The sequence below is a fragment of the Diachasma alloeum genome, unplaced genomic scaffold, assembly GCF_001412515.2.
Source record: "Diachasma alloeum isolate Michigan unplaced genomic scaffold, Dall2.0 Dall_scaffold_00177, whole genome shotgun sequence".
Classification (NCBI taxonomy): Eukaryota; Metazoa; Arthropoda; class Insecta; order Hymenoptera; family Braconidae; genus Diachasma; species Diachasma alloeum.
Window position 1 is genome coordinate 762,381 of NW_021680343.1, and position 16,515 is coordinate 778,895.

The following is a 16,515-nucleotide window of genomic DNA, read 5'->3' on the forward strand; positions in this document are numbered from 1 at the left end:
GATGTTATGCCTTCAACATTTCTATTTTGTTAGAATGACCTCTGTTATGGGAGGGAGTGATAACGATGAATTTATGGGTTTCAATGTTTTATGCCCTCTCAAATTGATTTTTCTTTTGTTACTGCTACATCGCTGGGTTTACGGGCTTTTGTTTATCTACATCGAACGCGTTTTTCCTCTCATCAGCAATGCAGTTGCGTCACGCATTCAGAGTGGTCCCTATTTTGTTTTTTCAATTAGCCAGGTTGACGATCGATGGCTTCATTAATTCTGATTAAACCCGAATATTCCAATTTCCTTCAGCTCATTACGACTAGTGGTTTTCAGAATATCTGGAGGGCTTATCTTCGGGTTAAATTGCCCAGTCATACTTCAATTACTTGAACTGCTGACGTTATCTTTCCGACGGATATTCATTATCACTAGCTTCGCGGGAATGAGAGGAGAGATTCTCGGTTTTTCTGTTGTTGGTTTAGCGAGGGGTTTTGAGTATCTGCGGGAGTAATTGCCGGGTGAGAAGGGAAGCGCCATACGTGCGGTGGGTAAGGCTGGAGACGAGAAGTAAATCGACTGGGACTCTACTATGAAAAAAACATCTGATATTATATTATTTGTTTTAATAGTAAATTATGGCCCGCGGACAGATAAACCGCCGATTTTAAGCCTGTTAGGAAAAACCTGAGAAGGAATCCTGCAGGAAATCCTATAGGAAATTCTATCTAAAAAATCCTATAGGAAATGTTCGAATTCTCCATAGGATTTCCTATGGGAAATCCTATAGGTTGACGGGTGATGCTCTGCAGCCATCACTCGTCTAGGATTTCCTATAGGATTTCCCGTAGGAAATCCTATAGCAAATCTTATAGAATATCCTCTATCTATATCTATAGATATCTATAGATATTTCCTTAATATCTATAGATATCTATAGGATTTCCCATAGGAAATCCTATACGAAATATCTATAGAGGATATTCTATAAGATTTGCTATAGGATTTCCTACAGGAATCCTATAGGATTTCATATAAGATTTGCTATAGGATTTGCTATAAGATTTGCTATAGGATTTCCTGTACGATTTGCTATAGATTTTCCTATAGGATTTCCCATAGGAAGATTTATTTTTATTTTTTATAGGAAGATTTTTTATTTTGCTTTTAGGAAATCCTATAGCAAATCCTATAGCAAATCTTATAGCAAATCTTATAGGATATACTGTAGGAAATCCTATATGATATCCTATAGCAAATCCTATATGGTATACTATAGCAAATCCTGTAGGACATCCTATAACAAATCCTATATGATATCCTATAGAAAATCCTAGAGGATATCCTATAGCAAATCCTATATGATATCCTATAGCAAATCCTATATGGTATACTATAGCAAATCCTATATGGTATACTATAGCAAATCCTATAGGGCATCCTATAACAAATCCTATATGATATCCTATAGAAAATCCTAGAGGATATCCTATAGCAAATCCTATATGATATCCTATAGCAAATCCTATAGAATTTTTTCATACGTGATAATCGTCGCGAAGGTTCATGGTTTACGATAAAAGATAATTTCGACTGGATTTTTACGTTTTTTACATTTATTACGTAAATTACGGATTTTTTACAATGTCATGTAAAAATTGCGGTTATCGACAGATGCCCAACCCTGCCATCAGTGATGACAGAATTATTCTATGCACTCTCTAGTCGATAAGGCAGGCATTGTGCTATGATCAGCTGGTCAATCAACTTGTACAACAATGTGTCCCCTAACCTGAGTCAGTATCCCCGGTTTTATTGAAGTTTGAATCCAAGAAATACAGTATTTTAAATGGCAAATCTCTTCCGATTGCCAATAGCCAGAAACTTAATAGTTCAAGTGTACAAAAACCAGTCGAGAAACATAATGACAACCCCAGCGAGAGCTAAAAAATTACTGGAGTCCTTGAAGGACAATCCGTACTTCGATAAGTATGCTGCAGCCATCACTCGTCTCCAAGAGACAAATCCAGAGGAATTCGTTTCGAAAATTGAGGAGCAGCAGAGGAAGGATGAAGGTAAAATTCACAATAACAACTCTACCATCATGCACGAAAAAAGTTAATAGAGAAATTTAGCGAGTTCGTTGGAAAATTCTATTGGATTTCTATTGAACTTTCTATTAGTTTTCGGCCGATTCTATTGAAAGGTTCAATAGAAAATATTCAATAGGAATTCAATAGAATTAGATTTTTCTGTATGACTTATTCTATTGAGATATTTTATGTAGAATTTCCTCGGCTCAAATTTTCGGGGTCAGATTACAATAACTTCCTTCGAATCGGGAAGTTAAAATGAGTTTTTTTTTTACTTTGGAAATCGTAGTCATGACTATACTATTTCAGAAATTGAATAATATTGTTGAAACATGAAAAATTGAGGAAGAACTCAAAGTGTTCTTCGAAGTGAGGAAAATATTCAATAGAAAAGTCAATAGAATTCCATTTTTCTATATAACTTATTCTATTGAGATATTTTCTGTAGAATTTCCTCATCTCAAATTTTCCAAGTTTTTTTATTTGATTTTATTGTTAAGAAGAAAAGAAAAATGTAATGAAAAAAACTTAGAAAATTTGAGTCGAGGAAATTTTGTAGAAAATATCCCAAGAGGATAAGTTACACAGAAAAATCGAATTCTATTTTTCTACTGAATATCTTCAAACTAACAGAAAGTTCAGTAGAAATCCAATAAAATTGTCCACTGAATTCGCTAGGTTTTTCTATTAAACTTTTTCATCCGTCATTTCCTGCAGTTGCATTCCTTTTACTCTATTTCGATTGCAGATAAAAAAGAGAGGGCGAAGGCCTTTAAAAACGATGCAGCAGCCAAGCCAGCCCTGAAACCAAGCATGCAGAGGAGTCAGGCACGTCTGTCTGACGTCATGAAGACTGAATTACTCGAGGACAAAGGCAAGGATGAAATAACAGATATTTGGTTAAGCTATCACAAAGAACGTGACTGTATCTCTGGTGCAATGGATTCAGAGAGATTCAATGCCATGTACGAAGTGTCAATGAAGTATCCAACATTTATTCTCCCATTACCCAGAGAAAATGGATACGAATTCATTCTCACTCAGTTTTATGGCACCGAGGTGCACATGACACCTCTACTCTGGTACCAAACTCATCAGGAGAATGCACCTGAGTGCATGACCATTGTCCACTATCTCGAGTTCAAGGACTCGAAGAATCTGGTACTCATGAGGGGACAGTTTGACACTAAATCGATTAATGTGCAGGAGGCACAGTGTCTCGCTAATCAATTGCAGTTGTATTACTCTGGAGAGGAGAACGAGAGATTCGCATTGCTGAAGACTTTTAACGAGAGGCCTGATGAGTTCAAACACATGGACCTCATCTCCCAGATGGAGAGTGTCTCTTTGTTTACTGGAATTAAATCAGAAAATAAAAAATCGTAAATCTGTAATGAAATAAATCTGTTGATCTGTGAATAAACGTTTAGAAAATTTCACTGATTTTTTCGTTGCTTCCTTTGGAGTTCATCTTTGCTTTTTTTTTAATTCTAGTGGGATTTTTTCTGAAGCCCTGGATGAGAGTGCAGACGAGATTGTACTCGAGTTTTGAGAGAATGTCTGCGTACGTTAGCACCCCAATATTTTACGTGAATGCTGGTACATTTCAGTCATGATGACAATTAGAGTTTTGTGGATTTCGGTTGATCACAGATTTTTTTTTAATGGTAGGTCCACATATCGGGCATTTATACTCTGCTGCGATGGCTGATGCTGTGGCTAGGTACAATAGAATGCTGGGGCGTGAGACATTTTTCAGCACTGGAACTGATGAGCATGGGAATAAAGTCAGAAATGCTGCGATGTCGAGGAATTTATCACCAGACAACTACTGTTATGAGATTTCCCAGTTGTTCAGGGGAATGTGTGATGATTTTCACGTTGAATATTCGAAATTTATCAGAACTACTGATGAGGAACATCAAGAGGGAGTTCACAAATTTTGGGTTTGTCGTCTTTATTAATTTCCATTCACATTTTAAATTTTTTCTGTTTTATAAAATTAATTTTACAGACGAATTTACACAATTCTGGTCACATTTACCTCGGTAAATACTCAGGCTGGTACTGTATGTCTGACGAGGCCTTCGTCCCCTCGTCTGAGCTGGAGGAGCTCAAGAAACCAGATGGTAGCGCAATAAAAATCTCCTCAGCATCTGGAAACCCTGTGGAGTGGATGGAGGAGGAGAACTACAAATTTCGGTTGAGCTCATTTCAGGATGACCTGAGACACTGGTTGAGGAATGAGAAATCCGTTCAGCCAGCGAAATACCACAGGATATTGTCGAACTGGGTGGAGGAAGGTGCGTGTCTCGAGGATCTCAGTGTCTCCAGGCCAGCAACGAGAGCACCCTGGGGTGTCAAAGTCCCCAATGATGATTCCCACACTGTTTATGTCTGGCTGGATGCCTTGATCAATTACTTAACAGTCCTGGGGTATCCTGAGGATAATTATAAAAAATTCTGGCCTCCAACAGTTCAAGTACGAAGCTGATCCAAAGAAATTATTGAACTCACGTGTGAAAAAAATGAATAGAAAACCTGGCGAATTCACTAGAAAATTCTATTGGAATTCTATAGGAATTCTATGCGGTTTCTACAGGATTTATATTGGAATTCTATTGAAAAATTGCATTTTTTGTGCTGATTCTGAATAGATTTTTAATTTATAGTTGAATTGTTCTCTTGAGATTTTTTCTATAAGAATGCTTGGCCATCAATTTTCTAAGTTTCGTCCAATCGGATTCTGTAATGCAAAATAAAACGAAATCTAGTGAAAAATTTGGGCCCAACAATTCGAATAGAAAAAATCTCAAGAGACAAATTCGAACAGTAATCCAAAACATATTGACTTTTCTTATCGCATTTCCAAAAGAATCGCAAAAAACAAGTTGAATTCTTCAATTGAATTCCAATAGAAATCCTATTGAAACCCCATAGAATTCCTGTAGAATTTCAAAAGATTTTTCTAGTCAATTGACTAGGTCTTCTATTGAACCTTTTCATGCGTGCTCAATTAAGATAATTCTTTTGATAAATTCCGTTGAACAACTTTAAGGCAAATTGAGTCTTACTGTTCTATCACGTAAATAATAATTATGAAAATATTTTCAGGTGATTGGTAAAGACATTTTAAAGTTCCACGGAGTGTATTGGCCGGCATTTTTAATAGCAGCGGGTATGGAGCCTCCGAGGACTCTCCTGTGTCACTCCCACTGGACAGTGAACAATGAAAAAATGTCTAAATCTAAGGGGAACGTTGTTGCACCATCGAAAGCAGCAGAAACATTCACTCCCGATGGTCTCAGGTACTTCCTCCTGCGAGAGGCTGTGCCCCACAGTGATGCAAGTGAGTTAAAACCCCTCACTGAGAGAGAAACCAAACAAACCAACAAGTTCTCAAACAAGTTTTGTTTGGGCCAACAGTGCAATTTTCAATTAAGGTACTTCCTCAGTCCCTTATACCTGGTAGACATTTCGCAATGTACTGAAGACGCAAAATTTTGATCGTATGTTGTTGAGCACATTCAAAAACGATTCCCAAAATTTCAAGTGTTTTCAACGCCAATTTTTGAGATATGAATCGTCAAACACTCAATTTTTGTGTTTTTTCAATTTTTGACGATGCATATCTTAAAAATTGGCGTGCAAGCGATACTTGAAATTTTGGGAATCGTTTTTGAATGTGCTCAGCAAAATATGATCCAAATTTTACGTCTTCAGTACATTGCGAAATTTCTACCAGGTATAAGTGACTGAGGAAGTACCTTAAGGAGATTGGTGTAAGTGACTAGTAGTTCATCGTAAAGGTGTGATAAAAAAATTCTTGAAAATGTTACAAAATTTTTGCCAAAGGATTTATTATTTCGTATTTCCTCCCCCCATGGTGGCGACTGATAGGCCGCCATATGCCAGGGTGATAATATAATACATTATTCATATCTCCTCTATTGGACTCATGCCTCAATATTAATTCAGTAGTGAATTGGAAAACGGAACATAATGTTCAGCAGATAATGGAGCCGGGCCTTAATAATTAATTTTTTGTTCGTGATTATTGAATAGTCACGATTGTGATTGTCGAAATGACAAACTACTATCCTTCGTTTCATATAAAACGACCATTTACCGAAAGCAAAATACGTATGGGAGCATCGAAGAAATTTTTTTGAAAAGACTAAATCTATTTCTGCGACGAAAATTTTGAAATGAAAATGCAATGAAAATTTTTGTAATGAAAAACTCCTTTTCTTGATAATTTTCAACAAACGATTTTGTTGGCACAAGTAAAACTCGTTTGCGAATCTGCTGTTTTTCTCTCAGTGCTCCCAGAAGTAGAAAAAAACTGAAAAACTCATATCAGTGGTCAACTAGATTACAGCGAAGAGAAGATTCGAAAGATTCTCAACGCAGAGCTGGCGGATACCCTCGGAAATCTGTTCAGCAGGTGCATGGGGAGGGCTGTGAACCCTCGCGGAGTCATCCCAGAGGCCTCGATGTCCCACAAAGACGTCTTAGGTACGGAAGAAGCTGAAAACCTGGTGGAGAGTCTCCATTGTCTGCCAGCACTAGCCCAGGAAGCCTACGAGGCCTACAATTTCCATCAAGTTGTCGACGCAGTCATGGGGACTCTGAGATGCGCCAATAAAATGATTGAGCATCACAAGCCTTGGGCTCTTGTCAGACTCGACGACGATGCGTCTCTGGATAAACTCGAAGCTGTCCTCGCACTTGGACTCGAGTCTACCAGAGTCAGTGCCCTCATTCTACACCCAATCATCCCCAGACTCACCGAGAACCTTCTCTATCATCTCCAGATTCCCACAGATTCCAGACAATGGAGAAACACCGAATTCTCGAGGAGTGGGAGAGTTACAGAAGGTTTTGCGCAGAAGAGACTCAACAGTCTGATATTCTTCAAGCGGATCAAGTAAATCCTTTATGTAACATTGCTTTCAATAAAATCATTTTTGCGGAACAGCCGCGTGCAAATGAATTTTCTCTTGAACTCAATTTATCGAGAATACATGCTGATGTCAACTGTATTCTTACTGCTTTGTTTCCTCCGAGGGTAATGAGAAGTTTAGGGAGAACTGTGCGTGTTTAACACCTCCTTGAGTTGTTAAACACGCGCAGTCACGCACTGAGACGCATGAGCTTTCTCAGTGTGTGTACAGGTATTATTATTATTAATAATAATACCTGTAATAATAATACGAACAATAATAACACTAATAATAATAATAAAATGTAATAATTATAAAACTGAAAAATCAATTATTTGAGATAATAAAAATTCATCCAAAATTTTCCGGTATTATTATTACAGGTATTATTATTATTAATAATAATACCTGTAATAATAATACGAACAATAATAATAATAATAATAATAATAAAATGTAATAATTATAAAACTGAAAAATCAATCATTTGAGATAATAAAAATTCTTTTCAGTATAAATATAATAATAGTTCAGTTGGGTGGCCGCGAGAGAACACCTCTGGAAAGGCTCGAACTTTTCGAACGCTGGAAGAAGCATTAGGAATTAATATCCGTAAGAAACCGAATTTTAATGACATTTCAATTGATGATAGTACTACAACACAAAAAAAATAGAAGAAGAGAAAGTAAAATAAGAATTGAAAGAAAAGAGAACGCATTCGAAAGCAAATAAAATTGCTAATTTATTAGCAACAAAAACAAAATGCCATTGTCCACTTGTTTTGAATGAGAGATCTGGAATAAAGGGTATTGTCTTAAACATTGTCAATGTCAGTACGATAGGGGAACTGTTCCGATCAACGATTCCGATTATCATTGAATCGATCAAATTTCCGTAAAGCGTGAGCCCTTTGAAACAATCTCCCATTGTTCATACACGTGACTGAAACGTTCGTCGGACGTTGGAATTTCGTTAAATAACATGAATGTATTACCGCCAGTTAAAAATAACTGCATTAATTTCATTGTTGCATGCAGAAGTGGAGTGATCGACGTTTTCAATGCAGGTTTATCAATCAGAATCAATATTAGCATCCTCGTGAGAAGTGACCTTCCCCGCTAGCTCGGCGAGGCTCACAGGTCCGTCGATGTCAATAATCTTCTCAACTGGCCCCTTCCTCTTTGATCTGTACAAGGGGTTCTCGAATCTCTTTCCGTCCTCGTAATCATCGTCATCGCTGTCCATGTCGTCCTCTGGTATTACTGCACTTGCCAGTTGCACCTCACCCTCTGGTATATTCTCAAACCTCGCGAATCCGAAATTTCCCTCTTTGTCGGGATCGTCGTGTGGCAGACTTCCCTCGCGAATTGATGCTCGAAAAATGGAATACACTCTAAAAAATAAAAAAATATAGGGGCGAGTGGGGCAAAATGAAGCAGCCGACAAACGTCTATTTGACGCAATTCAAGCAACAAAAATTTTTTTTATCAAATTTTTTTATTGTTAGGAGTACTGATGAGAATATAATTTTTTTAGATTAGATTAGGCCGATTACACTTTTCTTTTTTCATTTCATTTTCCCTTTTCTCCCTCTGGGTCTCCCCCTGGGCCTTGCTCTGGGGGTTGGATTTTGCTGTTTCATTTTCTTTTCAATTAATTCAGTGTACTGAATGGAAAATTCTTATTCTCATCGATACTCCCAAGAATAAAAAAAAGTTAACAAACATGAAGTGATGAAAAAAAATATTTAATGAAAAAATTTGTATTCCTTGACATGCGACTGTTTCATTTTGCCCCACTGCAGGTGAGTTCATCCAACATTCGACTTCTATTTAAAATTCTGTTCCTCTTGGCCGATCCTATATTGAAGAATTAGTAAAACCGCAGGTTTACTGTGCGTTTTTTAAGAAAATGTCTAATAGAAAATATTTTATAGAAAAAATCAGCAGAATTTCGTCTTTCTACACAATTTTTTCTATTCAAACATTTTCTATAGGATTTCTTCGCCACGAATTTCTACGTTTTATTCCACTCGATTTTTCTGTTATTTTCACTGAAAAAAAATCAATCAAAAAAACTTAGAAAACGTGAGACGAGGAATTTCTACAGAAAATATCTTAATAGAATAAGTTGCATAGAAAAATCCAATTGTATTAATTTTATCTATAGAATCCTTTTCACTTGGCCAAAAACTACTAGGAAGTTCCATCCAATAGAATCTCCTAGCGAATGCGTAGGGTTTTCCCACGCAATTTTCGGGATATCAATTTTTTTCCAAAAATTCTTCCGTAAAGCGTAATGAAGGCCTTGCGAGACAATCATCAAACCCCAAAGTTCCTCAATTCCCCTCAGGAATCCCCAGAGATTTCCGAATAATCAAAATCTCAAAAGAACTTCATCAAGGTGATTATAGTCCCCCAATCAGCTCTCTAATAAGCCATCTCGTGGTCCATTAATTGATTAAAGGATGCGCAAATTGCCGACACTTGCCCAGAAATAACAAGCCCCTTTGAACAAGAACTATTCAATTTTTTTCCTCTCACTACCTGTGTTTTATTCAACACTTTGCAAAAGAAAACTTGCCCTGTGGATTTAAGCGACAACAGGTGTTCACTGGTCTCGTCTCTGCAAACTCTCACATACCGAAACTATTGCAACACAGGCACTCGAACTATTCCACCCCACTCATCCATTCACCCTCTCCGCCCTCTCCTCATTCCCTCTCTTCCACCCCTAGTAATTGCACATTTCTCTGGTCGCAACCTGGATGAAGTGGTCCAACTGTGCAATACTGTTATACATATTACTGAGAGCAACAGTGGGAGAGTTAATCTTTCGTCTCGAAGCAAAATATTAAAGCCAGATGTTGCCACTGGACTACATATCATTGAGTTAATTAATTGACTGGAAGATATTTTTCCATAAAATAGGGGAATCCCTTTAGTAACGCATTAATGGCGAACTTGCATGAATTTTTTTCCATTGTCTAATCTCAAATTTGGAAGCTAAATAATTTATTTCTCATTCACAAACGTTTGAAATATTGCTCATTAATTAATGATTAATTGTTAAAAGTCGAAGATTTCAAACGCCTTGAAATCACTGATGACGTCACACGGACGGTCGAGCGCAGGACCAATCACAGAATGGCTCGAGCAGACCTAACCCAGTCTTGAGGTGCACCTCGGCCAATGGGGGACGACAATTATGGTTATATTTTTCCATAAAATAGGGGAATCCCTTTAGTAACGCATTAATGGCGAACTTGCATGAATTTTTTTCCATTGTCTAATCTCAAATTTGGAAGCTAAATAATTTATTTCTCATTCACAAACGTTTGAAATATTGCTCATTAATTAATGATTAATTGTTAAAAGTCGAAGATTTCAAACGCCTTGAAATCACTGATGACGTCACACGGACGGTCGAGCGCAGGACCAATCACAGAATGGCTCGATCAGACCTAACCCAGTCTTGAGGTGCACCTCGGCCAATGGGGGACGACAATTATGATTATATTTTTCCATAAAATAGGGGAATCCCTTTAGTAACGCATTAATGGAGAACTTGCATGATTTTTTTTCCATTTTCTAATCTCAAATTTGGAAGCTAAATAATTTATTCCTCATTCACAAACGTTCGAAATATTGCTCATTAATTAATGATTAATTGTTAAAAGTCGAAGATTTCAAACGCCTTGAAATCACTGATGACGTCACACGGACGGTCGAGCGCAGGACCAATCACAGAATGGCTCGATCAGACCTAACCCAGTCTTGAGGTGCACCTCGGCCAATGGGGGAGGACAATTATGGTTATATTTTTTCATAAAATAGGGGAATCCCTTTAGTAACGCATTAATGGCGAACTTGCATGAATTTTTTTCCATTGTCTAATCTCAAATTTGGAAGCTAAATAATTTATTTCTCATTCACAAACGTTTGAAATATTGCTCATTAATTAATGATTAATTGTTAAAAGAGTCGAAGATTTCAAACGCTTTGAAATCACTGATGACGTCACACGACGGTCGAGCGCAGGACCCAATCTTGAGGTGCGCTTCGGCCAATGGGGGACGACTGCCCCCCACTCTCTTCGCACTTGACCAATGAAGCGCTACCTGACCGCCTTCGTGACGCCATGATCGAAAAATTGGTCTCGAAAACGAATGATGTTCAATTGATTATCATAAGACATCTTGGGAAGATTTCTCCATAATTTTTACCGTTCAGCTATCCATATGTTATGAGGAATGTTCGAATAAGGAAATTAGAAAAAATTGAGCTTCATGCAAGTTCAATAGTTAAATCTATTGCAGATTAGTTTTTTCAAAATTTTTGTAGAAAATATTACTCACTCTCTGTACGAATATCCGAAGGATGGGATGGCTATGAGGATGAGAATAATTATCACGAGTGGAATACCGAATAGTGGGCCCAGAGCTGTTGCAAGGGCAGAGCCCTTCAGTGGTGCTCCCGTCACTGCGTATGACAACACGCTTATTCCTCTTTCTGCGGATATAGAAACGATTTACGAGCGTAGTTGTGGAACGTAACAGCATAGCTTTTATTAAAGTTAATTCGGTGGCAAAATGTTTTTTTTAACGTATTTTTTTCCTTCATTTTGATCACTTCACTGCAAAATTAATCAATAATGAAGGATGTACACTTCAATCACTTGAGTCAATTCAAATTTAGAAGGCCTGAATTTTTCTATTCAATTTTCAAGTGTTTGAGGACATTAAAAAAAATTTTAAATAGTTGAAAAATTCACATTCTTGAATACTATGACCTCTCTCATCAAAATCGATTTCCATTATTTATTTATAATAACAAGGGAATTTTCTATAAAACAGTATTTTCTCGTAAAATATATGTTGACGAATGTACGAATGACGAAATGTACTATTGGATATCCTCAGTAGTCAAAATATTAATGTTCCATTCGAATAACCGAGCGAATTTCTTCAGTAATATCACACATTTCCTCATGCTAAATTGAAATAAAAACTAGAGAAGAAAAAGAAAACCACATTTGTACGTCATCTACAATTATTCCTTTAAAAAGAATAGAATTTCTCCGATAACCAATCATACCTGCAAAAACTCTCTGAAGTGTATCAACGGCTTCGGCACTTTTTATCCCCGTGTAAACGCCATTCTCGGTGACGAGAACTTCTACATTTTCATTCAGCGTCACTCTGACATGATGAGATATATCATCATAGCTTTTCAATGCCTCATTTGTAATTTCATTTAATTTCGACAGTGGAAAGGTCGCGTGATTAACGCTCAGGGAGAGTTGGCCGCCGCAGTAAGAGCAACAATGTCCCTCCACCTTCATTAGTACCAATTAACTGCATTATTATCAATGTTATTAAATTTCCATTAACAATGGAGCTGAGGAAATATTGTTTTAATAATGAATTCCATCGATCGCTGGAGATAACTCACTCCGATTGGGTATGAACAGGCAATCTCTTGGCTCAAACATCTTGGTCTCTCAATTTCGCAGATTTCGTTCATCAGGTCGTTAATGTTGGTGTTGTGACGACATAAACATTTGTCACAGTAAGGCGATCCGCTGTATCTGAATGAGTTCAATGTGTCCATTTTCATATGACTGTTTTTCAATAGTCGCAGGGAGAGAAATATTCAATAAAAAATACGTATCTTTTCCGTAATACGGAATTTATAAATGTTCACAGAAAAAAGAGTGAAGTTGAAGCTAAAAACGTGAAATTTTGTCCCATAATTGATATTGCTTCGAGAGAATTTCTGCGTCAAATGTTAACCCAATCGGTCAAATAGTTTTTGAGATAGAGTAATTTCTCAAAAATCGTTTTTTCTCAATTTCTCAAAAACTAGGTGACTGAATTAAATTTTTTTAGTTCAAAATATTCCTCACGATAATATCTATCGAACCAATTAACTATATCCCTAGAGCACTAGAACAGCCTGTTTAATTCCATAATTTCTTATTATTTTTAATACTTTGTTTGAGGGCATTTCTGGGTGAAGTTTTAGTTCAATCGCTCAAGTAATTTTTGAGAAAAACCAATTTCTCACACGGAGAGAAATATCCAATAAAAATTACGTATCTTTTCCAGAATTCCGGAGCGAAATGTGGTTGTCGGAAATTTTACGGAACTGTTACGGAATTTCTCCGGAGCGTTCCGTAATTTTTATCTGAATCTCCTGTGAAAAATTACGATACCGTCACTTAAATTTTCTGAGTCGATTCCGTAATCGGTGAGTGAATTGTGAGTTGCGTAATTTTTACTGAACATTTCTCTCCGTGCGATGAACAATTAGAAAGAGATATCTTGGTTATTTAATTCTATTGAGATGCTTTTTATAGAAATTCCCCGACTCGGAATGTTCCGAGTGTTTTTGTTCGATTTTTTCAATGAAAAGGGAAGAAAGAGTGAAAATAAACTTGGAAAATTCATGTCGAGGAATTTCTATCGGACATTTTCCATCAAGTCTTCTTGACAGGCAGTCAAGCTGAAGAATTCTCTATAGAAATTCAATAGAAATTCAACATAATTTGTTATGAAATTCGCTAAGTTTTTCTACGAAATTTTTTCGCGCATGTAGATAAAAATGAGAATAAAAATGAAACTTTTACTTGACACTCCAGTGGCTATTCGTGAATTCTCTCCCCCTCATGACCTCCTGCCAGTCCCACGACTCCAACGGGGCTCCCTTTCCAATTTTAACTTCCTTCACATTGACATCAACGGTGGGTAATTTGATACTCAATGAGCGATTGTAACTCGGCAGAATGACCATGTCTCTGCCGCAAGGAATTTTCTCCAAATGGGGAACAGCTTTATTTGATCCACTCCAATTTTCCGGATCGACCCACGAGAACGGACCCTTCCACTTCCACTCGAATATTTCAGGGTTGTTATTCTTATTACCTTTCCCTTTGGGTTCGGTCAACTAGACGTTTCATTGAATTACATTAATGAATTTAAAGATATCGGCGTTTTTGGAATGACCTCGTGATTGAATAAATTATTCGATTTTTGATCATTATCATTTTAATTTTAATACCTTGATAAATTTAATATTTAAATTAACATGCCTTCAGAAGGAAAGGTGACGTTTGGGGACACCCGTAGATCTATATGAGTATTCATCATATAAAAAAAAATTTTCTTCTCGTATACCCTTTCGGGTCTTTACGATTTGTTCCCTTCCCACCCCCAACCCCCCGTACCGCATTCACCGAAGGACAAGAAAAAAACGCATTTGAGGGAAAAACCTGCCCAGGTACAGTCGTCTCTTGCGAGACTCCCGCTCGACAATGAAACCGTGAGATTTAGAGTGTCACAAATTTTGGCCGCCCCAAGCGGAGATCGAACCCGGGTCTCCCGCATGCCAATCCCACACTCTAACCACCAGCCACCGCCGTCGGGATCTATCATATAATATGAGATGTCTCAAAGAGGTTTAAATTCATTAATAGCAGCCCAGGAAAAAAAAGAAACACCGTTTATATTATTGGGGCGTTGTGGGGTTCATACCAGCCGCGTCCCCGTCGCGAACCCCGGGTGATGGTAAGTGCTGGTAGGGCTTTCGATAGAATGCTTCTCTCTTGGGCTCAGTCAGCTAGACGTTTCCCTAAATTTTATTGAGACGCTTCCGGCGCAAAAAAAATACTGAAATACGGGGACGACTTCGCGCGATGAGTTCACTGATAGAACGGATTAGTTATTGTTAACGAATGGATTTTGGTTGGAGGTTAGGGTCTATTCGGTCCCACCAAATGTTCATTCGTTAATAGTTAACGAATGTATATTTGAGGAGCCTTGTTTGACTTGACTTTCGCCATTCAAGTGAACCATTCGTTAACTATTAACGAATATTCATTTGGTCATATTCAACTCTACCATTCGTTAATAGTTAACGAATTTCGTTTGGAATAAATGAATCATTCTATCAGTGTTCTTAGCCAAAAGGAGACGGAAAATTCTGAAAGATGGTTTGGAAAATTTGTTCTTCTTGTAGAAACGGGATGAAGCGTGGTGGGAATGTTCTGAAGGGGATGAATAATTTTGAGACAGATTTGAAAATACGCGGCGAGAGCGCCCCCATCTTTAAAGCTCCTTCCGACAGGGAGGGGGAATCCAAGCAAGATGGCGATGCAGTTATCAAACACCTCGTATTTTTAAACAATTCTTGAAATTCTTTGTTCTCTTCAAATCACCATTAATCGGTTTTATTCAGTTCTTAGAAAGTGAACAATTTTTTCGAGCTATCCTTCAGCTTCTTTCATCCTCTTTTGGCTGAGAATTCATGGCGCAAAGGTCTCCACGCATTTTAGTACTTTTTTTTACCTCTTAGGGCTCTTTATCAGTCAAAAGAATCCCTTCGGATTCGGTTAACTAGATTTTGCACTGAATTCTGATAATGAACTTGAATAGATGTGTTTTTGGGGGTTAGGACATGATTGAAGTGAGTTCTGTTTGTTCAAAGGCTGAAAAAGAGATTCAGTCAGTAGAATGCTCACCTGCAAGCCGCCATTGAGAGGAAGAAGGAGTGAGCCATCGTGTGGCAACTCAATCCCCGAAAAAGCAAAATCACCAGTCAAGGGTAGGCCCACGGAATGTTGAATCTCCAACGGAAATTTAATTCTACTATTTTTTGTTGGCACTTTATCACTAATCCAATTACCCTTAGTCATGAATTCCAAGTCCGGAAGCCAGACTTTTCGATCCCCTAATCTCCAAGAATCTCCTTTACGTACGCAAAATTCTCCCGCAAAAATGAATAAAACTAAAAGTCGCATTTTTCAAGATTTATTCCACTACATGTACATTTGAACTGACGGGATGATCCCGCATTACTGCCCACAGTAGGCGTTTCCGTGCCACTGGAGTCCCTATGGAATACCCCTATCTGTATACCCAGATACGGGGATAAACCGAGAAAAATAAAAGAAAATTGAAAAATAATGGAACTGATGGGACAGACAATTTTATCATTTTTGGTTTATTTTATTCTGACAAAAAATTATTACCATTTTGAGGTATTTTATTTTTCACATTAATGTGCAATATACATTTATCTTCGGTTATCTAGGACAAGGGAATAACCCCTTAAGTGATAAATAATTTTCGCATTCCGTAATTTTGTGGTATTTTCAAACATACAGGGAAGAACATTTCAGTAGTGAAATGGTGAATGCCAGTGTTTTGTGAATATCTCAGCATCTGCGGAACAGCGAAATTACAATGAGGATTGCTTTGTAGATCTCAGTTCACTCTACAAAAAAAACCTTCACACAAATTTCTGTATCTCCCTCAGATGTCAGGATATTTTTCCAAAAAAGATCTAAAACGAAAATTTATTCCACGCACGGAAAAATTTTATAGTGTTGGAGAATTCCATAGAAAATATCAAATGGAAATTATTTCAGTGAAAAATGTGTAGAATTTCATTTTTCTATACAATTTTCTAAGTTGTTCCACTTTA

At 37.3% G+C, this 16,515-nt stretch overlaps 2 protein-coding genes across 2 annotated transcripts; one reads left to right on the plus strand and one right to left on the minus strand.

The window, feature by feature from the left end:
• Positions 1–1,752: 1,752 nt before the first annotated feature.
• Positions 1,753–7,299, plus strand: LOC107037117 (methionine--tRNA ligase, mitochondrial). The gene is made up of 7 exons (XM_015255496.2): positions 1,753–2,066; positions 2,833–3,468; positions 3,579–3,683; positions 3,756–4,030; positions 4,099–4,566; positions 5,199–5,433; positions 6,459–7,299. The coding sequence occupies exons 1-7, from the start codon at positions 1,841–1,843 to the stop codon at positions 7,016–7,018; spliced, it is 2,505 nt and encodes an 834-aa protein (XP_015110982.2). The 5' UTR covers positions 1,753–1,840; the 3' UTR covers positions 7,019–7,299.
• A 443-nt stretch (positions 7,300–7,742) lies between these two features.
• On the minus strand, positions 7,743–16,490 carry LOC107037076 (protein amnionless-like). The gene is made up of 6 exons (XM_015255405.2): positions 15,551–16,490; positions 13,661–13,977; positions 12,484–12,619; positions 12,127–12,367; positions 11,388–11,541; positions 7,743–8,423 (listed from the first exon to the last, which is right to left on the minus strand). Exons 1-6 carry the CDS (start codon positions 15,827–15,829, stop codon positions 8,102–8,104), a joined length of 1,449 nt encoding a protein of 482 aa, XP_015110891.1. The 5' UTR covers positions 15,830–16,490; the 3' UTR covers positions 7,743–8,101.
• Between the last annotated feature and the right edge of the window lie 25 nt (positions 16,491–16,515).